The 26,500-nt window shown below is 38.4% G+C and overlaps 1 protein-coding gene across 1 annotated transcript in view; it reads right to left on the bottom strand.

Moving 5' to 3' along the window:
- Positions 1 to 26,500, bottom strand: part of mGluR (metabotropic Glutamate Receptor) — a 375,829-nt gene that overhangs the window by 228,494 nt on the left and 120,835 nt on the right. Inside the window, exon 3 of the mRNA XM_089234664.1 lies at positions 17,801 to 18,603. Coding sequence (XP_089090790.1) covers positions 17,801 to 18,603 — 803 coding nt within the window. The remainder of the gene's footprint in view (positions 1 to 17,800; positions 18,604 to 26,500) is intronic.

The raw sequence follows: 26,500 nt of genomic DNA, 5'->3' as shown, positions 1-26,500 counted from the left end.
TTTCCAGACACAGATTTATGGCTTCGCCACGTGCTGGCTATTCGAATTGCTCTGCCCCCTATTCACGTTATAATTTAAAGTTCTTGACCACGAATTACTCAAATTTGCCGCCCCTCTCAACTTGCTACCCCGGCCCGCTTTACACCCTGTACATACGACATCAGGGCCGCAACTAGAGAGGAGCAGGTGGGACTGGTGCCAGGGTCGTCTTAAGAGTATTATGGGGCCCCCGGGCCAAATGGTTTTTAGGAGGCCCTACATGGTATATCCTTGAAAATTTCAATCGTATCTCATTTTTGGAAGGCCCCTCTTCTCTTGAGGCACCCGGGCTGTGCTCGGGTGGGCCCATGCGTTAAGACGGCACTGACTGATGCTCCGAACTCCGAGCCAGACAGGAGCGCAAATGTTAACCTTTCATCTCTCCTTCAATATTAAAAGGGGGCGCCAAAATGCGTGCTTGCCCCGGCTGACCACGCATGTCGTTGTGGCCCTGCACATCAGTATGTATGTTGCAAGGTTTAAGGTACATACAGGGCCGCAGCTGGATACTTTTTTAACTGGAGCTAGCAAGCTTTTGGCGTCCCCGTATAAGGAAACGTTAGAAGGAGTGGTGTTAAAGGGGCAATTCGGCGTCCCCTCTAGTTCAGCACTCGATACAGTGGACCCGCTCTCCCTAGTTGCGGCTTTGTAAATCAAAAACTGCTTGAAAAGAACAGTAGGTGTGAAAATTGTCTTAGTGCACTCTTCGATATTACCCGCATACAACGTTTTGCCTAGATCAGCGGTTCTCAATCTTTTTTGACCCACGGAGCACTTTCCAGTATATAATTTCTATGGTGGAGCCCCGTAGGCTTATTTTTTATTTATTCATCAAAGTTACTGATTTATTTTCATTCAAAAATATTAATAATTATTTTTTTCAAATTTACTGGTTCTTTTTTTAATTTCCTCGAGGGCCGCGGAGCCCTTGGGAGTTCACACGGAGCACCGGTTGAGAACCGCTGGACTAGATGGTTTTTTTTTCATTGCAAAAACAACTGATAGACAGCCACATTCATATACGATACAAAAATAAATACCAAAAAGACAGAATAATGAAAGCAAAACACACACAATGCAGCTCTTAGGGACGTATTTCATCCCCGGTTCATACTTAGGCTTTTAATAAATGTTTCAAAAGTTTGATATGGAGAATTTGCAAATATAAAAATATATTCCTTCAGATGGCTGATTATTTTTACTTCTAATTTTTTATGAATTTATTATAAATGGTTGGGCCCCGTGGTAATTTGTACCCTTTTGGATGAGGTAACTAATTGGTTTTTTGCTAACACGTTATAATCGGGATCCAATGCATTTCATTCAAGTGTTCTAAAATATACATCTCGGTTTTAGCGTAATCACGTTAGTTTATGAATGTCATTATATCCGAGTTTCAATGTATGCTCATGTAGGAAAGCAAAAAAATTTCACTAGTTAGAAAAATTTAATTTTTTCTTCATTGGTTTTTTTTATTGTTATCAGTGCAGCCAAACAAAGAATTAGCTTCTGTCGAATAGAACTTCACCATACAGTTCTTCGAATTTGTCTTTTCCCCTCATTTTTATGGCAACCTGAGGAGAGCAATTCCTTTGTCCAGTGCATCCGAAATCCCGTCACCCTCCTTGTCAAACCACTTAATAGACAATGGAAGACAGCAACCGCAGGTCCAGCCGAACCGTCATCAGGGAGCGCAAGCCTTTGCAATACATGATGGCAGCTTTCCGGTTACCCCAACCGTCCCAAAAAATGTGGATTTTCTCGGTTGAAAAAACCGCGCTCAGCGGTTGCAGTTGTATCTGTGTGTTGACAGAATAAAACTATAGATGATGCCTTCCCCCCCAACCTCAACCGCGTGCAACCGCGCCGTAGTCAGGTCCCAGCCTTACAATGGTTTGTCACACCTTTAATTCTGCCATTAGGCCGGGACCTGACTACGGCGCGGTTGCAGGCGGTTGAGGTTGTGGGGGAAGGCATCATCTATAGTTTTATTCTGTCAACGCACAGATACAACTGCAACCGAGAAAATCCACATTTTTTTGGACGGTTGGGGTAACCGGAAAGCTGCCATCATGTATTGCAAAGGTTTGAACACCCTGATGACGGTTCGGCTGGACCTGCGGTTGCTGTCTTCCATTGTCTATTAAGTGGTTTGACAAGGAGGGTGACGGGATTTCGGATGCACTGGACAAAGGAATTGCTCTCCTTCTCAGGTTGCCATAAAAATAAGGGGGAAAAGACAAATTCGAAGAACTGTATGGTGAAGTTCTATTCGACAGAAGCTAATTCTTTGTTTGGCTGCACTGATAACAATAAAAAAAAACCAATGAAGAAAAAATTAAATTTTTCTAACTAGTGAAATTTTTTTGCTTTCCTATATGAGCATACATTAAAACCCGGTTATAATGACATTCATAAACTAACGTAATTACGCTAAAACCAAGATGTATATTTTAGAACACTTGAATGAAATGCATTGGATCCCGATTATAACGTTTTAGCAAAAAACCAATTAGTTACATCACCCAAAAAAGTACAAATTGCCAGGAGGCCCAACCATTTCTAATAAATTGATAAAAAATTATCAGAAGTAAAAATAATTGGACATCTGAAGGAATAAATTTTTATGTTTGCAAATTTTCCGTATCAAACTTTTGAAACATTTATTAAAAGCCTAAGTATGAACCGGGGAGGAAATACGTCCCTAAGAGCTGCATTGCGTGTGTTTAGCTTTCATTATTCTGTTTTTTTGGTATTTATTTTTGTATCGTATATGAATGTGGCTGTCTATCTGTTGTTTTTGCAATTAAAAAAAAAACCATCTAGGCCAGTGGTTCTCAACCGGTGCTCCGTGTGAACTCCCAAGGGCTCCGCGGCCCTCGAGGAAAATAAAAAAAGAACCAGTAAATTTGAAAAAAATAATTATTAATATTTCTGAATAAAAATAAATCAGTAATTTTGATGAATAAATAAAAAATAGGCCTACGGGGCTCCGCCATAGAAATTATGTACTGGAAAGGGCTCCGTGGGTCAAAAAAGATTGAGAACCGTTGATCTAGACAAAACGTTGTATGCGGGTAATATCGAAGAGTGCACTAAGACAATTTTCACACCTACCGTTCTTTTCAAGCAGTTTTTGATTTACATACACACACAAAGTCGCAACTAGGTAGAGCGGGTCCACTGTATCGAGTGCTGAACTAGAGGGGGCGCCGAATTGCCCCTTTAACGCCACTCCTTCTAACCTTTCCTTATACGGGGACGCCAAATGTACAGGGTGTTAAGCGGGCCGGGGTAGCAACTTCAGAGGGGCGGCAAATTTGAGTAATTCTTTACAATAGAGATTTTTCTTCAATTTCTTCAATAAATGAGTCACGCATATCGGAATAAAGTTTATAGAAATAACTTTTCGTGAAACGTTGGCTGGTTAAAGGATGAACCCAGTACCTATGAAAGCGTCGCTCATTTCTCCGATTTCTCACGATTAGGTAAGCAATACAAGCTGTCGTCTCGAAGTCCATACTGGAAATAAAGTAATGCATATGATACACACAAACACACATAACAGGTGTAGAGGAAGGTGGGATCAGGGCAAAGATCTTAGCTCAGGTCAAAAAAGGGGGTGGTTGATCACGTAAGCAACCTTCAAACACCCCTCGCCCCTTTGTCATGAAATGTCCGCAAATCCGAAACCCCCCTCTCCCCCTCGATGCTCACATAATACTTGAATTACCCCACATGAACATTTTTGGGAACCAAAAGGTCTAATGTGTATCGTAATGTTTTTTAAAATTTGATTTTTTACAGTTTTTAAAACATGAAATTTTCAGAAATTTCATTCCGATTTCCTATCTGAATTTTTTTTCCTGACCATCAAAAAAAAATTTATTTTTTCTTTTAAATAGGAGAAAATAATTTTTTCCTTGCTTTTTTTTTGGTCATATGGGGTTTCCCAAAATTACAATTATTATGCTTAATTTCCATTAATTAGAAATTTAATTAATTGGAAATTCACTTTAATTACAAAGAAAAACGTGCTAAATTCATGGCCATTTTTTTTAAACTTCAAAAATATGTTATTTAAATAGTTTTTTAATATATGTCATTTAAATTAATTATGATGATTCCAGGCATCATATATAAAAAAATTTGTACGATTTGGTCACGAATCGTAAAAGCATCAAAAATGGGTCAACTTGTATGTTGTCTTTCTTCGACTTTGAATTAATTTCAAACGGCAAATATTGTTACAGAAAATTAAATTCCATTACGTGAATATTTTTATTAGTATATACAGTAAAACCCCTCCTTCTTGTGAACACGGACAGGAAAAAAAAATTAAATACATGTAAAATGGGTGACCGTTAAAAAGAGGTTTGAAATTCATACTTTTATATATTATACAACTGTAAATTATTATTTGTCCGTAAAAGAGGGAAATCCGTTAAGATGGGGTTTTATTGCAATGCAGCTTATGAGCACGAATTTGCATGCTAGCTGGAGCCAACTTCAGCTTGGCGAAAATAATTTAGCCAATCCCAAGATGTCACGTGACATTAAAAAAAAAAACAAAAAAAAACCCCGGTTGCTAACAGCAGTGTGTGTTTCACGCGAAATTCTACGGTTGCTGATAAGATCAACCGCATCAGCCGAACCGTAGTGTGCCGGCAGCCTTATAGCAGTTTATGCCTTTATAACGGTTTGTAACTTTTCCAATCCTTCCAGTAATTGAAGAAAACCCGGGAAGAGCGCCGGGTATTTCTTCTAGACTATATACATGGTGTCCTGTAAGTGCTAATGCGGCCTTTATCTCATCAACCGCCCATTGTAGAGGTATAGTTTCAAACTAAAAAATAAAAGGCGTTTGAATAATATTCGTTGCACAAGCTGGACATATGACGTCACTGACAACAGAGAACAACAACTACGACGACAAAATTGGGAATAAAAATGTTTAACGCCAGCTGATGAACTCAATGCTTGCCTCAAATCATCAACACTCTGACACGAAGTTAAAAAATTATCATTATCCACCAACGTGCGAGTTCAACTGAAAAATGACTCAGCACTGCTATCATTTTCACGTCAGTTGATCAAACTTGGCAATGAGACCCAAGCACTGGACTCATTACGTTCCCAAATGGATTTTGCCAGTTGTTAAACTCAGTTCAAGAACTTGCAGACAAAGTCTTCCCAAACATTGAACAAAATCACCGAAACCATGAGTGGCTTTATGAGAGAGCTATTCTGGCATCGAAAAATGACAGTGTGAACAAGATCAACGAAAAAATCCTAAAAATTATTCCAGGAGACTCCACATCTTACGAATCGGTTGACACTGTCACAGACACGGCGCAGACAGTTTTCTATTCTGCAGAATTTCTGAACTCTTTGGATATTCCGGGTGTGCCACCACCACACAATTTGACCCTCAAAGTCGGAGCAGCTTTAATGCTTTTAGGAATTTGGAGACACCGAGACTCTGCAATGGCAGCAGACTCTGCGTGAAGAGATTGCACAATTACATCATTGAAGCACCGATTCTAACTGGATGTGCCAAAGGAGAAGACGTCTTCATTCCTCGTATCCCAATTATCACTGAAGAAATGTCATTCACTTTCAAGCGATTACAGTTCCCGATTGGTTTAACTTTTGCCATGACAATCAACAAAGCGCAAGGTCAGTCGTTAGCAGTGACAGGTATCAACCTACTTGATGAGCCCTGTATTTCTCACGGACAGCTTTTCGTTGCCTGTTCGCGTGTTGGTAATCTCAAAAATTTGTACATCTACACACCAGATGGGAAAACAAAAAAATATTGTAAATCAAACACAAGCGATTGCTTAAAGTTTTTAATTAAAATATTTAAAAATGAAAGTAATTTTTTCTTACTTGATGCAGAAATTTTTTTGATTAAGAAATAATTAATAAGCTATACATATATAAATTTTTTACAGGGCGGCAACGTCGCCGGGTATCAGCTAGTAACGACTATAAATAAGAAAATTCATCATCACATATTTGGTCATTATTTTATCATAACTTTTCAGCATTAAGTAAAATAGTTTGCAAAGATGTCACACAGTTTTTATTTGGCAAACCAATCAAAGATATAACAATTTTTTTTTTATTTCATCGATAACTGCTTTCATAATGACAGCTTGTCTACGCTTGTCTAAACAAGCGCAATACTTCTTTCGTTCTTAACTTCACATTCACGAGAATCTAATTTTTCCATAACGAACAATATAAAAAATAAAAACTTATCACAGGTGGAATTCCTTCGATGAATACTCTCGAATACCCTTTCTTCATCAAGGGTTTTTTTTCAAGCATTCTTCAATGCAACTTCCAGCGCAGACCAGCTCCACACTAAAAGATATAGCTGAGAAACATCTAGCAAGCCCTTTTCCAGAAATTTGTACATCAATACCGATCCAAAACGACCATCTGGACAGCCGTCTTACAAGGATCATGAGATCTTACGAATAATACAGGGTGATTCAGAAAAGATGGGAAAAGCTTTAAGAGGTTCACAAAGAGTTATAGGCAAAAAAAAAATATATATATATATTTTACTCCCGGTTTATATGGAACGCACTTTTTTTCAGTCGCAATTCGGCAGCCTATGATTTAAGTACTTTGTCACATTACGCTGACTTCCAATTTGGGAAAGGTGCTTTTAAAACCTCTTATACAAAGATTCTCCTACTATGTTGAGCGGAAAGGCCTCCTTCATCCTCTTCAATTTGGTTTTCGTATGGGTCGCTCAACGGATGATGCCCTTCATCACCTAATGGAACAGATTGAGAATAGCAGGAAGGAACATATTCTACTCACAGCCGTTATCTCCCTCGACATTAAAACAGCTTTCAATTATGTGCGTCGTGAGAATTATGTCTGTTCCTCTTCATCTAAGAAAAATTTTGGAGGACATTTTCTCGGTGCGCACCTTAACTCTTAACATAAGTACAGCATCAGCATCCTGGTTTGAGGTTGCCCCCAGGGATCATGTAGTGCTTTTTGGAATACTACATTCGATTCATTACTTCGACTCCAGTGGGTCCCGGGGGTCACAGCATCAGCCTTTGCCGATGATTTCCTTCTCTTTGTGTGTGTGTGCTAAGGAACCCACTGAAATTACGGCCTCTGTCAACGCTGCGTTGACACAGATCTCCGAATGGTTACAACAAAATGATCTGCAAGTGGAAACATCCAAATCATAATTTCTCTGGCAAAACAGGAGTCCCACTATGAAAACTAACGGGGAACGAATTAAGTTTGCCGAAAAAGGTCTCAAAATTTTAGAAATATGATTCGCCAACAAGCTAATTTTTTTAGTACGCGCACATTACTTACTTAAAAAAACGACCAATACGCTGGATCATTTCAGACGGTTATTGGGTGCAGAGTGGGGATACCATCGTAATCTGAAGAACACCCTCTACACCAGTGGTTCTCAGCCGGGGGCCATATGGCTCCAGGGGGGCCACGGATGAAAATCTCGCAAAAGGGGAGCCACGGTCACTGATACGGGGGCCACGAAGAAGTTTATGAAATTAAATTTTTTTTGTTAGTGATTAAAAAAATTTAATTTCAAACAAAATGCATAGAATATCTTTTTCGTAATTTTTCCCCATTCAAGTAACATTAACATGAGGAAGGAAAAAAAAAATGGTTCATGTAATCTTGGTGGTTTTACGACTTGGGGGTGACAATAGACCCTGACACAAACTATAGAAGAGGTTTAAGCAAAATGGAGTAACTGTAAAGACAGAAAATTGTGTTTTCTAAGACTTTTCATTCAAAGAGGGTTGCCATAAAGAAAGCAGACAAAGATTTGTTGACCATTCATTGACATTTTTTTGAGTGCTGGTAGTAAATGCAATCCAAGAAGTCGATGAGTGAAAAATGATAGCTTGTAAAAAAAACCCATCGTTTTCATGCAATTACAGACGGATAGCCATCTAGTTTAGCACAAAGCTATCTTCATCCGGCATTGAGTGGTCTGATGGGGAATATATTTATAAAAATCGAATAAAGAATGATTGCTCTGGGGTATTTTTTTTTATGAATTTTGAGGGGATGCCAATTCATTGCCTCTGCTGAAAACAAATTAAGTCGAATTCAGTTATAACGAACTCCAAGAGACCAAATCATACATGGGAAAAAATACCAACGAAATTTAATTTTTTAAAACTACATTGCTGTATAACTCAAGAAACTGTAATTGTATAAAATTACTGTTGTTTCAATCGCAAGTGTTCATATGCCATTCCTTTCAATTTAACAGGAAAAACGTAATTTTAAACATATTTAAGATGGTCTTAACGTCATTTGGTTTGCTGATTGGTGTCTATATGCAATCCAAGAAGATAATGTATTGGGACTTCCTGTAAGATTGACACCACACCTTTAAAGTTTTTTAATCGATACTGCAATGCTTCCTATTAATTAACTGACCTACTACTTAAGCCTGCTGCTGGCCTACTACTGGCCTTTGACCTTTGAAGACCAAACACACCCCGCTTCCCATCTCATTGAGATATCGAACGTTCCCGGAGGATGGGTATGTCTGGAAATTTTATTAGATATCTTCAGGATAATAAATAAAAATATTACATATAGATTGCACATGTAAATTCACACATAATCAATGTTCGTCAATGGACGGATCATGATATACGGAGGAAAAAAAATCAACTATAAAATCTACATCATAATCTTCCGAAAGTTATTGATTCCATCCGAAGATGAACACTAGCGTCCATGCGCTCTAAACAGCGTCCCTTGACACTGTGGTCATAGCCTTGTTTAGGTATAATATATATAATCTCAATTTTTACAAGTTGATCAGACATTCATCAGTACGAAATGTCGATAGGCGCCTACTATACTGGCCTGCAACATCCCAAATAATTTCAATGCATTTTTCCTATCCTGCAAGAACAATGTTGTGGACATTAGAAAAAAAAAATTCTAAAATGGCGTATGAGCACATTTAAAGCAATTTAAATCCGTTTATTTGAGACGCACTGCATCTGCTGATTTCTCAGAAAAGTGCAATAAATTCCCACGTAAGTCTTCACTTTGAAATGTCCGTAACCGGCTGAATTCATCTCTTTGTATCTGTCAACTTAAAATTTATGGTTTTTAGTGTTGATAATACGCATGCAAAACCAATTCAGCGACGCGTTTTCACAATCTGCAAAAACTGCGTGGATTTGATAGTTTGAAATGATGTCTAAATGCCAAAGATTTGGAGAGTTCGAATCAAAATGAAAATGTAATAATTGAAATTGTTCTTCGTATAAATGAAATATTTTAATATTGAAAACTATGTATATATAGAGATTAATCGTGACCGTAGTCAAACGTTTCATAAATGTCAAATTTTGTCATAAAACTGAGAGTGGGGCGCGAATCCCCTTGCGCACAAGTGGAATTTCGAAACATTTACGCACAACCGTGCCCCTCTTGGTAATTTTTTTTTTTCCTCTCCACCCTTACTTTTTGTTTCCATCCTAAATTTATAAAAGTAAAAAAGACATAATCATTATAAAAAGGACTGTTTTCAGATAAAATTGCCGAAGTTCAATTACTTTACTGCAAACGAGAGTCGACTTTTTTCGTCCCAAACTATTTTTTTACGTATATATGCAGGCTCATGGGTAACAGGGCGTATGACACTTTACTGGTGAGCCATTAGTCTTAGAGACATACCCAACGAGAAAAAGTATCCAAATCACGTGTCTAACTCAGATATGTCATTCATGTCGTAAGGGGTTGTATAGTTATAAAGTAAAACTTTTTATACCGTCTCCGTGTGCCAAAGAACCCAATTAAGACGTTGTTGCTCTGTCTTTTCCGATGGCAACTAAAATAATTTCACGTTTCTAAGTGTAATATTCACCGAGATATGCGAATTCGAAAAATTGAGGAAATTTGGGGAAAAAAAACAGCATTAAATGCGGGTAAAATGGTTTCCTCGCATTTAATGATGTTTTTTTTTAGACTTTCTTCGAATATCTCAGTGAATATTGCATTTAGAAACGATGAATTTTTTTGTTGGAGACCGGGAAACAACTTTCCAATTGGGTTTTGGGGCACAGGGTGTCCGCATAAAGAGTTAACATTTGTATTTTAATAACCATGTAACCCCTGGCAACATGAATCAAATATCTTAGTACTACACATTTGGGTACTTTTTTCCAACTGGAAGTATGCTTTTAAGACCAATGGTTCGCCAGTAAAATGCCATATGCCCCGTTACCTATGTATATTAAATATAGTACGGACTGTTATGTGAAATATTGCCCTGTGTTTAAGCCAACTTGCACGTTGCTTCGTCCGCCTGCAAGAGAGCGGCCATATTATGAACTAAAAGGCCACTTGAAGGTAGCTTGTCCTTGTCATCCAACGAAACATCATATTTTCACCGTATCGAAATTGAAGTCAACAAACTGATAATTTTCTTATTTGAAAATCTGATTATTTATATTTTCCGATGGGCTTCAAATCCTGATAATGAATCATTATTATGTTCACATGAACAGCTTTGTCACTGCGTACATGGTTTCTCTGGAATGAATGGTTCAAACAAATATTCAAAAAAATTGCACACGTATTTTAGTTCATTTTTTTAAATTCCTAGTAGGGCTACAACATGAACCTATATCCTTGATACAAGGTGATCAGCGAATAAGCCCTTATTTCAAAATTAAATATCTCTACAACAAGGATCAATAGAATTATGCGGTAAACGGTACGTTAATTAGCAAAACTGTAAGAATGTTGTACAGAAATTTCGAAAATTTAGTTTTTTTTAATTTTTTAAAATTAAAAACTGGAGATTTTGGGGTTCCGAAAATCCTCATTTGTGTGAAGAGAAACCACTGCATTCGCCTAAAGTTACTGCATGGGCTGCGGTATGCGCCAGAGGCATTATCGGCCCCTTCGTGCGAGAAACGATTACTACTGAACGTTACGTTACAATTTTGGAACAATTTGTCAGCACACATGGTGCATACCGCAGCCCATGCAGTAACTTTAGGCGAATGCAGTGGTTTCTCTTCACACAAATGAGGATTTTCGAAACACCAAAATCTCTAGTTTTTTTGTTTTTTTTTAATTTTAAAAAATTTAAAAAAAAAACTAAATTTTCGAAATTTCTGTACAACATTCTTACAGTTTTGCTAATTAACGTACCGTTTACCGCATAATTCTATTGATCTTTGTTGTAGAGATATTTAATTTTGAAATAAGGGCTTATTTGCTGATCACCCTGTACATGTATTATTGTTGCAAACGATGCGAAAGGTTGTACTTCAACTTCAATTGTGATTCATTTGTGTGGCTACTCCCTCATTACTACTTTTATTCGCATGAATAGAATAAAATTAATAAAACTGCTTGCTACCACTTTTTGCGATTTTTATCACTAGAAGAATGCGTATTTTGGAAGCTACAACTGACATTTCTCAATGAAACCATAATCATTTACACAAAAAAAAACTAATTTGGAAATAATACAAATTTCATCTAGTACAGTAACTTGATGACCTTGTGCCGTCTTCAAGCGCAGAGTTGCATTGTTAGATTGATTGAAAATAATTTATTCTATTTTTTACTGTATTCTATTATGTTTGTTTTGCTTTTTCATTATTTTCATAAATTAAAAATAAATCAAATCAAATTAAATCCAAACATATTTATACTTCAGACAATTTTTGAATAACTATCTTCTAATGGGAAAACGGGGGGGGGGGGGGGGGAGAGTAGAAAATTATTCATGTTCGCAAGGGGGGCCACAGGAATGAGAAATGGGTGAAAGGGGGCCATGGAGAAAAAAAGGTTGAGAACCATTGCTCTACACCATAGTTTCCCAACCTTTTTTGCCAAAATTAACATCTCAAATAATAAATATCTTCACAACATCCAGTCTTCTGTATATCTTGTATTAACAAGTGGAGAGCGACATTCATGTCATGTATATAGCCCTCTGGTGGCTTGTCGTCCATGAGCTATTAGCTGATCGGTTTCACCGTCCATTGCACGGTTCCGTTCGGCATATATACGCTCCAGCGAAGGAAAATCTCTATCTCCTCTGTAGCTTAGTGGTCAGAGCACTCGTCCGGCAATCGAGGGACCCGGGTTCGACTCCCGGTAGAGGCAGAGATTAGTTTTTTCCTTCCTTAAAAAATTAACATCTCAAATAATAAATATCTTCACAACATCCAGTCTTCTGTATATCTTGTATTAACAAGTGGACAGCGACATTCATGTCTTGTATGTTGTTGTTTTTAATTTTAGGAACGATTCCCGGTTTTCATCAATAAGACGACTTCTCAATGTGCTTTTGATAAGGTTCATGCTTGAAAATGATTGTTCGCATGAATGTGTAGACCCGAATAAGGAAAGAACAGCAAACGCTAGTTTTTTCAGCTGATCATGAGTCAGGAATACTATTCCCAGGTGTTAGAAATCAACATATCTTCCTTTTCCAGGTCTTTCAAAGCAGACCACTTCTGCTGTGAACTAAGTTCACACATTTGTTTTTCTCCAATATTTCTATATCAGCACAAAGACGTTCAAATTTCAAGCTCCACAATATTCTTTGTTTTTTAAATCCAGCAATTGCATTTCAAAGTTGCTAATGTCAATATTAAAGGGAGAAAAATTTAATTCTGTTAAGTAGCATTAGCAGGTTTTTTAACAAAGTTTAACGTCACTTTGCTGTTTCTGAATTCCTGAAACCTGTTGAGAAAAGCTTTCCTAATATTTAAAAGTGTTTTTTTTTGAATTAGCAAATGTCAATATCAGAATTATTTTCTTGGCGATGTTTCGACAGGCTTGGAAAGTGAATCAAAGTTTTTCTTTAAAAATCTTGAGCAAAAGAGATAATTTGTTTTCGAATGAAATAACTTCTTCTAACATCGAAAAAACTGCTTCTTTACCCCTGTAGTTTACGATTAAGCTGATTTAGATGAGACGTAATGTCTACTATGAAATAAAATTTTTCGATCCAACTGATCGTTCGTTAGTTCTGGATAGTGAACACCTTTCTCAAGGAGAAATGCTTTAATTTAATAAGGAAGCGAAACGTTTCAAAACGTTTCTTCTTGGTAACCAACGCACCTTGTTATGCAGCAGAAAAGATCTGCGCACTCACTCTTCATTTCAACTAAACATTCTTCAAATTGGGAATGATTAAGAGATTTAGCTATAATGGAGGTGATAATCACCAATTCCATGACTTCGCAAATTTATTCTAGAAATGTCTGCGCGCAAATCGCTTCTTGATGAGTGATGCAATAGTAAGTAAGTACCTCGTGATTAATTTTTCTTTCAAAAAATAGCAACAAACCAGTTTCTTACTTTGGTCATAGTTTTCGCCCCGTCTGTTGAAATAGAGACAATTTTATCGAGAATTGCAATATGATGTTTTCCAACGCACTCATTTACAGCGCATTTTCTATATCCTCTCCACGTGTTTGACCTTTGAGTGGCAATAATCCTAAAAGTTCTTCTTTAGGACCTGTAAATGAAATAAAAATCGTACAAAAAAATGAAGCTTGCGCTGTATCATTTATGTCATAAGACTCGTCAACTGCTATCGATAAAGCTAAAACCAATTTAAGATCTTCGACTTGCTGGTTGGTTTTATTCGACATTTCCATAAGTTATAATTATCCATTATATATATTTCCGTTGGTTATAATAAGACATTTTGACTGTTCTATCTCTCACTGTTTCAGTCAGACAATGGTAACTCTTTAATTTTTTTTAGAATAACTGTTTTGTTCTTAAAATCCCACAATAGCTCTTCGGATGCATTTATAAAACAACTTTTTATGTATTCGCCGTCTGTATATAGTTTTCCTCTCTTAGCAATCTTTTGACTAACCACAAAACTTGCAATATTAATATTGTTGGAAGATTGCATCCAGTAATTAAATACAGAATTTGATTTTTCTTGACTCTTTTGAAGTTCCTCAACTGCTTTCTTCCTTGCATCACCGACAAGATATTTAGCACTAAATGACAATTGTTTAGTTGTAAAATGTCTCTCGAAATTTGATTTCTTGTTATGAGCCAATTTTTCCTCACAAATAAGGCAGGTCGTAAGGCCATTTAAGTTTTGAATAAACGCGAAAGTCTCGGTCCATTCAACTTTAAATTCACGGTTTTCGTCTTCCGTTTTTCTTTGCTTCTTCCCTGTAGCCATGTCAAACAGGGCATCTAAAAAATGTTTCATTTTATAATAATAAAGTCACCAACACAAAATAATTACAATTCTTAAATTGATGAAAAAAATACCTGTAGGATTTGCAGCTAGTTGGAAAAATACAGGTAACTTTATCAAACAATTTAGTAATATTATAAATAGATCTCAACAAATGTTTGACGCAATAAGTCACGAAAACAAGAATTGCAATTTAAATCACATTTTTAATGAAACAGAGGAAATTTAATTGAAGATGGGCCCCATTAGAAAAAATACAAATAATTAGATTTAAGACACGACAATCGAACTCAAAATACAACCCTTTGAATAGGCAGGAATCGTTTCGGGGTGGGGGGGGGTCTAAATATTTAGCGGGATATGATACTCGTTAATTAAAAAAAAGTTTGTTGGCTCACGGATATCTGGCTCCCTTCTCTGGGAAATGCTCCGAAGCCGGATTGATTGCAAGCTTGTCCGACGGGATGTTAGCCTGAGGACGTCGTCGATGAAAGCCCAAGACTGGCCGTCTTGTGGAGCAGAGACCCCAGGAGCGTCGTCTTTGGATGGTCGCGTCTGGTGGATCGCTTCAGCAGGGATGGCTGATGTTGGATGTTGATGGAGAGAGCTGGTCACGGGAGAGTCGCCATGAGTTGCCCAGGAGCGTTGTCTTCAGAGGTGTAGCCCCTGGTGGATGGCTCCTACCAGTGTTGGCCGATGTTGGATGCGGATTGAGAGGAGGCTTGGGGAGAGCTGTCACGAGAGGTGGTGGCCCAGGAGCTTCGTCTTCTATGATCTGGCCGGGTACAGGTTGACGTTCCTTAGTATGAAAAACATTGCATGTTCACCCCCTATGTTCCGAGAGGAGACTCGTCTTTCGCGTCTAGCTACCCCCGAGTACCTTAAGAAAAAGTTTCGTTTTCGACAACTTTTTCCCCAACTTCCCAGTTTCGACCCACTTGATAGGTCACTCTATCACTCGCGAGGGGAAGGGAGGAGAAGGGAACGAGAACAAAATGACCAAATGCGTGTCTAAACATGATTTTGCAAAAATCTGGAATTTTTGTGCTCCCGCACGTGCTATTTTGAAGACTCACATTCTCAAGGGGCCAAAGAGCCGCATGTGACTCGCGAGTAGCGGTTTGCCGACCACTGTCCTAGTCGATTAGGAAGCTTTTCTCTCTGACAGGTAATGTTTTGTGACTGGGACAGATACACTCATCTATGTTCTTACACTTGCAGGATGAAATGTCAAACAATAATTTACTGGTACGGCGAAGCTCTTTTGATTTCGAAAGGTTTCTGCATTTCAGATGATACGCCTCTAACATCGCTTTCACTCCTTTATGTTGAACAATAGGATGGCAGCTCTTGACCATATTCCTTCAATTTTAACCACGACAATTTCTTTGTACGTGGGTTCTTTATTAGTTTCATTATCACGTTTTATCTCGAGACGATTCCACTCATAGAACTTCATTACATCTTCGTAGATTTGTGACATATTGCATTGTCACTTGAATCACCAAATAATGGACATTTACACTCTATAACGAGTGCGATCAATGATAAAAATTGTGCAAACAAGCTCAACATACAAGATTCATCGAAAGACTGGTTATTTGTGGAGATGAAGATTACAAGGAAGAAAATTCATCACTGCCCCCACGGGGACTCGAACCTCGGTCTCTCGCTTATTTGTGGAGATGAAGATTACAAGGAAGAAAATTCATCACTGCCCCCACGGGGACTCGAACTCCGGTCTCTCGCTTATTTGTGGAGATGAAGATTACAAGGAAGAAACAAATAACCCATAATCTCCACAAATAACCAGTCTTTCGATGAATCTTGTATTGACAAGTGGAGAGGACGTTTCTATATGCAAGCTCAACATAGCCTCGCCTAATTGCAGCCATAGGTATACTGGAAATGTGGGCATGGTACGCACGCTTAGGATCTTCCTAGACTCACCCACCCATCCACCCCTCACACCTGCAACGTGACGCATTGTCTATGTTTGAAGAAAGTAATGTTGAGATCGGTCGAAGCAATAACTGAAAATTACCTCGAAAAGAAAAAAAAAACATCGAAAAAAAAAAAAATACACAATTACAATATGTTATATTGAGACCATTTAGCACCTTTATATCGCTGTGCCCCTTAAAAAATGAGAATTTTATTTTTATAATCCACTCACTCTACGATGTTCGGGATTTCACAGCAACAATTCAAGGTCTTTTATTCCATGTATCTGGTGTTTTGACGAATTTCTCAATCGTATTGTATTACAAACCTTGTCAGAGTGGACTGCCAAGTGAGAATGAAGCCACAAGACTAAAAGAATTACTATCAAAACTCATTTACAGTAACAAAACACAAGGTTAGTCTTTGTGATAAGCCGTTTTGTCCAAAATTACAAATTGTGGTGCATTAAAAAGGGTTTGTAATACAGAAAGTAAGTGGGAAAGAGACTAGATAGATGCTGTTTTAAGAAGTTTCGTTAAAGAAAAATAATCTAAGTCCAATTTTTCCTATTGCGGTCAACATGATCGCTTCCACCGTTCTAATTAGTTTGAAATTCTTATTGTTGTAGTGTTAAAAAAAATTTCCGCCCTTTCACCTGAGATTCAGCATTTTTTCTGGAGCGAACGGAAATGATTTTCACTGATTTTTTAAACTGAAGAAAATTTGTTTGCCCTTTCACTTCGGATTTGGCGCCCATCCTGTATTGGCGCCCCATGCGATAACGTGACCAAAGAGCAGCCATAAGCAAAACATACAGCCTAATGGTTTGCATGCAACAATTATGGCTAATATGTCTTTGATAACTGGAATACATATGAGAAAAATAAAAGCGGTATCAATAGGGGGGTCTACTCTTCTAAGTTTCACTTTTAGCAGCAGATGGCAGATATTCTTTAATTATCTGAGTAATTCTATTTAATTAGTATACTTTCTTCTCTAGTGATGAAAATTACAGACTAGTTGTAGATCACCACCAGAAGATGAGCCTGTGTAGCCAAAGATCGAGCCGTTCAGAATCGCCTTTAACTTCAATGACCTGGTCGGACAATGGGTCTTATTTGGGTTAAATTAAGTCGTTAGTATTATTTAATGACTGATATAAAAACTGATTTCTACAGCTTTTCTCTATGCCCTTACCAAAATTTAAGGAATTGAAAATAGTTTTTCAAACACAATGGAAAAACGCTCTGAAGAGGAATTAATGTTTTGGCATGGGCAAGAGCTAATAAAAATGAGACCCCTAGCAATTCCGTTGAAATAAAATTTTTACAGTTTAGTACAGGAGCTCTTGACCTGATGTGTTTCCCAGACTGTTGTGAAGATGAGATGATCTCCACCATGTGCCATCATCCCCCCCCCACCACCAAAATAAAGTCAAGGAATAATATTCTGTATGGAATAATTTGAAACAATAGTTGTACTGTTTTATCATTCAAGCTCATTATACAGTGTCTAGCATATAGTATCCTCCTGAGCTCTTTTATCAAACATGATTGTGTATTATATATTTACCTGTGAATGAGACATTCAGTATGTAATCTCTGTAAAAACTTCCCCCATCCATCATACGCAAATCATCACATAAGATTTCTCCCCGGCATATGTTTCTCCACGCTTTGTCTAAAGCATGTGCGAACGCATAGACTGCATCCACAACAAACTGTACTTTCGACTCTTGCCGATAACCAACACTTTCATGCAGCTTCAAATTCGGAGAGCATATTGGCAAGCCAGTAGCGTTTTCAATACCAATGTTATGAGCTAGTTTGCAAGCGAAAATGCTTTCCCAATACTCGTCAAACCATGGGTTCCTACGGTTTGTCAAAGGATTTAGTCCCCTCATATAGTTGTTGAAATCATCTATTTCGGAAGACTGCAACTCGACGGTGATTGCCCCTTCTGCTGCATACTCGAGTCCTTCGACCAATTTTTCCTGTTTACCCCATCCGTCGCTGGCGATCCATGAAAAGGATTTTCTGAATTGTTCTGGGGATCTTAAGGCAGCTCTTAGTATTCCTGCAGCATCTTCAGCTCGCACGAACAAGACGACACCTCTTGCGTTGGCTTTTTGTAGAAGATTGTTGTAAATGGCATCGAACACATCATCTGTAGCCGAATGAGGAACTTTTTCCGATACTGCGATGCATATGTTACGGCTGCGGGCTTCTCTTTGAAATGCTGTCAAACCAGAATCACCATATTGGCCTTCAGAAGATACTATAGATACGTAAGACCAATTCAAGCTCTGAATGAGATCAACGAGTGCCACTGCTTGAAATGTATCTGGAGGTACTGTACGGGCAAAGAAGTCATACCTAAGAGTAATGAAAGAAAAAGTTGTTTCTAACAGGAACTTCTTATCAAACAAGGTATGTAATATACATGCATACACTACATAACCATAAGTCAGTAGACACTTACGAGTTCAGAGATTTATTTTTTTGAATTTCTAGAAAACACTTGATTGTTCTGAAATTATGATCGTGTACGCCCTGTGCTTGTTCTCTCAATTCCTAGTGAAATTTAGTCACAAATGTATTTGAGGGACTTGCAAAAACTTAAATAAGAATAAAATGTTTTTAATCAACTATGCGTGAGAAAATGCCAAATAATTTTTAACTTCCTTATTTTACTTGCTATTTTCAATATTTGTATGCATTTTCGTGAAAATTGTGCATGTATTTTCACGGAGATATGAAGGTTTCTTTTGTAACTTCTACTTTTTGTCGAATGGGTTTTGCTTATAACAGGTGGAGCTCTCAACCAATTTTTACGAAACTTACAGAGAAATTGACAATGTAAAAAGTTACACATTATACTAAAACCCTATGAAGCATTTCTGAACTGAATTGAACATTAAACTGAAATCGTTTCATGAGATATGAGCTTTGAAGAAAATAGTTTTTAGGTATGCATGGAACGAAAGATTCGACATTTTGTTGCCAACTATACAAAAGTAACTTTTGAGAAAATTACAGCTGAATATCATGAAAAACAGAAAAATATAGGCTTGAATACATAGGCTATATTCAAGTAATTGCCGGAAAGTATCCGGATGCTCCACCAATTGACATTTGATGAACACCGAATACCAATTTGTGATTTGCTGAAGAGGTAGTTTTGGAGAAGTAACGGGGTTGAACATACCGTATTGGACCCCGGTCATCGGAATGCGAGTCAGATACCTTCACCGCTTGACGACACTGCACGTCTTCAGATTGGATTTAGGGAGACTTTAAGGATATTTGTGGAATATTAGAAATTGAGAAATAGGATTTCTGTCATATGAATATCGTTTTTCATTTTGACATCATATACGTGTGTTATGTTAGGGCACTTCACTTATACAACATCAGGCACGCGTCTTCGTTCATTCGCATTATGCTGTGGACTTATTCTCGACTCTAGATCAATATTTTTTCATGACACTATTAAGACCTATTTTTAATCCATGCATTAATCTTGTAAATTAAAAAAACTCATACATACCTTGTTGACAGGATGTACCGTAACAACCCTCCCCCCTTGTTTTTGGTAAGACCCCTTTCACACGAAGCGGATGCGGACATCGGTCCGCATACCCGTTCACACGAGCACTAAAGACTTTCACCCTGATTCAGAGCCTAGAGGCATTCTTTGGTGGTTTAGTCAATAGCCCCATAGAATATGGATATAAAGATGTCTTCATTCCGATCCTCACAAGTAGTCGATGGGAGAAAATGTCTTAAAATATTTTCAAAACATTTTGAAAAAAAAATGTCTTTTCGGAAAAATATGAAAGAAAAATTCCAAAAACATCCAATGTTCGAAAAATCCAATCCAAAAACATCCAAAACATTCGATGTTTTAAAAAAAAAAAAGTTCAGGAGATATCAAAGAATTTGCAAGTATCTTTTTTTCTAAAAGAGAAGGGGTGGAGAGACTTTCAAAATGTCTGTGCTCTTAGAAATATTCACATCACAATTCTGTCTTAGGCCGGGATTACACTATAAAAAAGTTTAATAAAAGTTCGTTTATAAAACATGAAAAATGCAACCAATAGGCCGATCAGTTAAGTTCACTCGAATGTAACAGATGTGTTTATTTACTACATTTTTCAAATTTTATGAAAGAATTTTTAATCGAAGTTTTATGGGGTAATACCAGCCTTAGTCCGGGATTACAATTTAAAAGTTTTGTAGAAGCTCTTTGATAAAACGTGAAAAATTCAAGCAATAAGATTACCGGTTGCATTTGCTTGAATGAAACCGATGCGCCTATTGGTTAAATTTTCAACTTTTATAAGATATCTTTTATAAAACTTTATAGTGTGATCCCGGCCTTAAGCCCAGATTACACTATAAAAATGTTATAATAATTCTTTTAAAAATGCAACCAATAAGCCGATCGGTTGCATTTGCTCGAATGCAATCGATAAATTTATTGGTTGCTTTTTTTCAAGTTTTGTAAAATAACATTCATAAACCTTTTAGAGTGAAATCCCATCCTTAGATTAGTCACTTCTGAAAGATAAAATTTCATTTTTTTTTTTAGTTTATAGACTGAATATCGAGTAAAATATACTTGTAGGTATCGGGGGAACCACCAAAAATATTCAAGTGCTTAGGGCCTTCAAACGTCTTAATCCGGCCCTGAGTGAACACCGTACGTGGATAACATTGTTTAATAAAAGTATTTTTTTTAAAGTTTGAAAAACTAAGATTAAAAATTTAAGAAATTATAGTAAATATTTTAAATAATTTTACTCCTATAAATAATTTCAAATATTTAAAAAGAAAAAAATTAAATTTTTTAAATTAAATGTAAAAGTTGTGTAGTAGTTTAAAGTATGTAGTCAATTGAATATTCGTAATGAACGAAACGGCTTATGATTTTAGTCCCGTCAGTGGCCGTTGTTGACAAGTTTTATTGTATAAAATTGTAAAGTATGGACAAAAGGCAGTTGAAGTTGTTATATCTCCATTTGAGAAGGAAACGGAGGTATAGACGTGTGTGTGTACATCCTATATATATATTGATGAACAGTGACCTTCATACGAATAGCTCCGAATAACCCAATTGTCAAAACTTCTATGTGTGGATGCGGAGCCCGCACTCAGGTTTTGACACATGCGGACGACGTCCGGACCCGCATGAACATTTCCTAGGTGCGGGAAATTTCGGCTCGTCTGAAAGGCTCAGTATATTCCAATTGTTAAAACTTCGTCCGGACCCGCGTCCGCATCCGCTCCGTGTGAAAGGCCTCTAAATCCCCGTTCACAAGATTGGAGGTCGCTTTGGTGATAATTACCGGCATGACAAGTTTTTTCTCCTCGTAGGAAAAAAAAGGTAGAAAAAGGTGGCAGAGAAGCTCATCAAAAAAGCTCATCTTTCTTGGGCTGGATTGGGGGTCGACACCGACGTTCTCTCCCATAATCCTTTGCGCCGCGAAAACTAGTTTAAGTTCCTTCGTCAGCCATCTTGAATCAATCACTTCCGTTCAACCCACGTAACCAGTGACGACTTCCGGAAAGAAGAGGGGGATTACCGGCATAAACTAAACGTCATGTCAATGGTTTGTAGCGAAAGTCCCCGTTAAAGGGAACTTCCCGGGATGTTTTATTGCACATGTGAACGGGGCTTAAGGCGCCTTGATCGGGCAGACTCATCTTCCTCTATCTTGGAGAGATATAACCGACATTTTTTTCAATGTCGGATCGTCAAAAAAAAGTGGGGTATACGGATTCAAGTTTGGCAGATAACATTGGCGCTGACCCAAAATCATTTTTCAAGTACACTGCTCAAAACAATTAGGGGAGCACATGGTTTTAACAAAATTACGCAAAGGTGTATACCGATAAGTAACATAAAATGAATCATCCGAAATTTAAAGCCTAGCAGGAAACGGAAGAAGAGAACTTCATATGCAAATCAAAGTTCATGACGTCAAAAACCAGAAAAAGGAGATAAGGGCAGAAATCGGGATGTTGCAGAAACGTCTGTTTTACTGCCGTAACTGTGAAATTCGATTGCGCAGTATTTTTTTTTTGAAACAAGGTGACTTGAGGATGTCTCAACAACGTGATTTACCGGAATCCATGGCATGTTATAGGCAGACTGGAATCCGGGCAAACACAACGTAGTGTCACGGACGCTGTTGGAGTCGCCAGAAGTGTTGTTGCAAGGCTGTGGAATCGATTCCAAGAAACAGGAAATGTTATACGTCGACCAGGGCAAGGTCGGCCACGCGCCACTACAGCAACTGATGACCGGTATGTACGGTTAACAGCCCGTCGAAACAGAACAGAGAATGTTACGCAGCTGCAAAGACGGTTGCTCTTGGCAACAGGACGAAGGGTGTCCAGCCAAACAGTACGTAATCGGCTTCATGAGGGAGGGCTCTATGCACGTAGGCCAATGGTCTGCATTCCGTTGACCCCACGCCACCGTGCGGCCCGAAGAAGATAGGCTGCTGAACATCGAGATTGGGAGCAACATGATTGGAGCCAAGTGCTGTTTACAGACGAGTCCCGATTCAGTCTGGAGTGTGACACCCGACGTGTTCTGGTATGGAGGGACAGGGGCACTCAAAATAACCCCGCATTCGTTCGTGAAAGGTCACAATACAGACGAGCTGGTTGGATGGTATGGGGTGGAATCAGCATAGGCGGACGTACGGACCTGCATATCATTCGGAATGACACTTTGACGGCACGAAGGTATGCAGACGAGATACTGCGACCTCATGTCATCCCTTACGCTGGAGCCATTGGAGATTCCTTTGTTTTCCAGGATGATAATGCCCGACCGCATAGAGCTTGTCTGGTGGAGAACATGCTTGAAGCTGAAAAAATACAGCGTATGGAATGGCCAGCGTGCTCTCCTGACCTGAATCCAATCGAGCATGTCGGACGACGCATTGCTGCGCGACCAAGGCCGCCTGTTACTGTCCGAGACTTGCAGATTGCACTTCTTGAGGAGTGGAACAGTTTTCCCCAAAGTCTGATCGATAACCTCATCGCATCCATGGCAAACAGGTGTGCAGCAGTCTTAGCTGTTCGAGGAGACCACACGCCCTATTAAAACTCATGCATCATGTCTAAACAGTACTTTTTTTTATCGTTTACATGTAACCAAATTGTTGCCCTAAATCATCTTTTCATGTTTTTTCCATATTTTCAAAGAATTAAAGCTTAATTCCAAATTTTTTTTACGTCTTTTTTATATATTGCGCATTGCATACGCGTGCACTATCCATTGTATGCCAATACGTGGCTGTCTCGCACGGTTTTCTTCACTTTTTTGCTTGCTCCCCTAATTGTTTTGAGCAGTGTATGTCAACAATGGATGTAAGTAGACAATAGGCCTCCTCTCGATCGATCGATCGAAGGATCTAGTGTAAATAGCAATGTAGGCATGTGTGTTCCTTTCAATGAATTTCACGTCAGTTTTTAATAAAGAAGGGGATATAAAAAGTACGGGTGTGTGTGTTGTGCGGTGATTGAAGTCCTCAACAGTAATCAAATGGAAGATGTGGAAGTTCTTATACTTTTAATAAAATGTCCAAGCAAAGCACCTGGACCAGATGATATTTATCGTAGGGTCTTTAGGGCCCAGCTGCACCATGGCGACTAAAAACAGCTTATATTGGCACCTAAAATTTTCTTTGTGTAGTTACTAAGTTTCAGGCTTAGCAGCACGAAATGTTCGAAATGTATATAAATTTATATTTATAATTATCTACTTTATAATACAAAATCACAAACTCGAAAAGGGCCTGTTTCTAAGCAACCGAAATTAGTGACGATTTTATGTTACGGAAATGAGTGACGGAAATCTGTTACGTTTTTGTGTTACGGAAGTCGGTTACGATTTTGGGTCAAGTATTCATTGAGGACATCGGGAACCGCTTGATCTGTAGGGATCAAGTTTTGTGCATGTACCCAAAGGTATGTATACATCACCAGTGCTCCCAACACACAGGGTACGGGTACCCAGGGTGGGGCATTGGACAGATCTCTTTATGGAGAAATTGACAGGTTTCATTTTGAGTCGAGGATGAATACTTGCTTCTCATTGCGCATTGTGCTGCATTGCTTATTGTGGCACTGCAAAAATAATGGTGCATTACTGATTGCGGTGCATTGCATACTGTAGTGCATCGCGTGCTGTATTGCTCATTGTAATGCAGCGTTTAATGCGTATTTTGGTGCATTAAGTACTATAGTGCTTTTTATAGTGCTTTGCTTATTATATGCATCGCATATTATGCGGTATTGCGGTGCATGAGGTATTGTGGTGCACTGTAAATATTGGCCAATTGCGCATTGTTATGCATTACGTATTTTAGTGAATCACGTGCCATATTGCTTATTCTAATGCAGTGCTTATGGTGTATTGTGGTTCATTGTGTATTGTGGTGCACTGCATATTGTGGTGCATTGTGATGCATTGCCTACGGCGGTGGTGTATTTATTATTGTGCTGTATCGCCTACGGTGGTGGTGTATTTGTTATTGTGCTGTATCGCCTACGGTGGCGGTGTATTTGTTATTGTGTTGTATCGCCTACGGTGGCGGTGTATTTGTTATTGTGCTGTACTGCCGATAGGGTCAAATTACGCATTGTAGTGTTGTGCTGTGTGCGTATTGTGCTTAATGTGGTTCACTGAATATAGTGATGCATTGCTTATTGCAGTGCTTTGAATATGGTTGTGCACTAATCATTGTGCTGTATTGCCGATGGTGGCGCAATAAGCATTGTGCTGCATTGCCAATGGTGGTAAAATAAGCACTGTCCTGTATTGGCGATGGAGGTGCATTAAGTATTGTGCTGTATTGCTTAATGTGGTGCCCTTAATATAAGACTGCGCTACTTATTGTACTGCATTGCCTAAAATGGTGCATTGCTTATTGCACCGAATCGCCGATGGTGTAGCATTGCGTATTATGCTGTATTGCTTATTGTGGTGCATTGCGCATTGCAGGGCATCGCGTGATATATTGCTTACTGTAATACAGTACTTTTTGCGTATATTATGGTGCTTCGCTTATTCGGATACATCGCGTATTGTGATGCATTACGTTTTATGCTGTATTGCGGGGTACTGTAAATAGTGGTACATTGCTATTTTTGGTGCATTGCGTATTGTAATGCATCGCGTGCTGTATTGCTTATTCTAATGCATTGCTTATGTGATGCATCGCGTATTGTACTGTATTGCATATAGTTATATGTATTGTGGTGCATCGTGTGTTGTATTGCTTATTGTGGGGCATTGCTGATTGTTATGCATTATAGTGTATCGGTACTGTATTTCTCATTGCAATGCAGTGCTTATTGCGAATTGTGGTGCAGTGCGTATTGGGCTGTATTGCTTATTGTGGCGCATTGCGTGTTGGGCTGTATTGCTTGTTGTGGTGTACTGCAAATAGGTGTGCATCGCTGATTATAGTGTATCGCTTGCTTATTGTGTTTCAGTGGTTATGGCGTATTGTGGTGCTTATTGCGATGTATAGTGCTTTATTGCTTATTATGGTGTGTATTGCGTATTGAGCTGTATTGCTTATTATGGTGTGTATTGCGTATTGTTATGCATTATGTGTTGTACGTACATCGTGTGCCGTATTGCTTATTATAATGTCGTGCCTACTGATTATTGTGGTGCACTGCAATATGGTGAATGTGGTGCATTGCGTACTGTTATGCATCAATGCAGTATGCGCATTGTATGGTATATTACGTATTCTGGTGCACCGCTGATTGTGTTGCATTGCGTATTGTGGTGCATTGCGTATTGTGGTGCACCGCTGATTGTGGTGCATTGCGTATTGTATGCATTATGTAGTACATCGTGTTCCGTATTGCTTATTATAATGCCGTGTCTACTGCTTATTGTGCTGTAGGCCTTATTGTAGTGCACTGCAATATGGTGCATTGCTGATTATGCATCACGTGTTGCAGTGCAGTACATGCTGTATTGCTTATTATAATGCAGTGCTTATTGCGAATTGTGGTGCAGTGCTTATTGCGAATTGTGGTGCAGTGCGTATTGGGCTGTATTGCTTATTGTGGCGCATTGTGTATCGCTGATTATAGTGTATCGCTTGCTTATTGTGTTTCAGTGGTTATGGCGTATTGTGGTGCTTATTGCGATGTATAGTGCTTTATTGCTTATTATGGTGTGTATTGCGTATTGAGCTGTATTGCTTATTATGGTGGGTATTGCGTATTG

Source organism: Pholcus phalangioides, unplaced genomic scaffold, assembly GCF_987345545.1.
Source record: "Pholcus phalangioides strain wild (caught in Gottingen) unplaced genomic scaffold, Ppha-v1.0 ptg000008l_1, whole genome shotgun sequence".
In the NCBI taxonomy this organism is placed as follows: Eukaryota; Metazoa; Arthropoda; class Arachnida; order Araneae; family Pholcidae; genus Pholcus; species Pholcus phalangioides.
The sequence above is the reverse complement of the archived record's forward strand: the minus strand, read 5'-3'. Positions and strand labels throughout refer to the sequence as shown.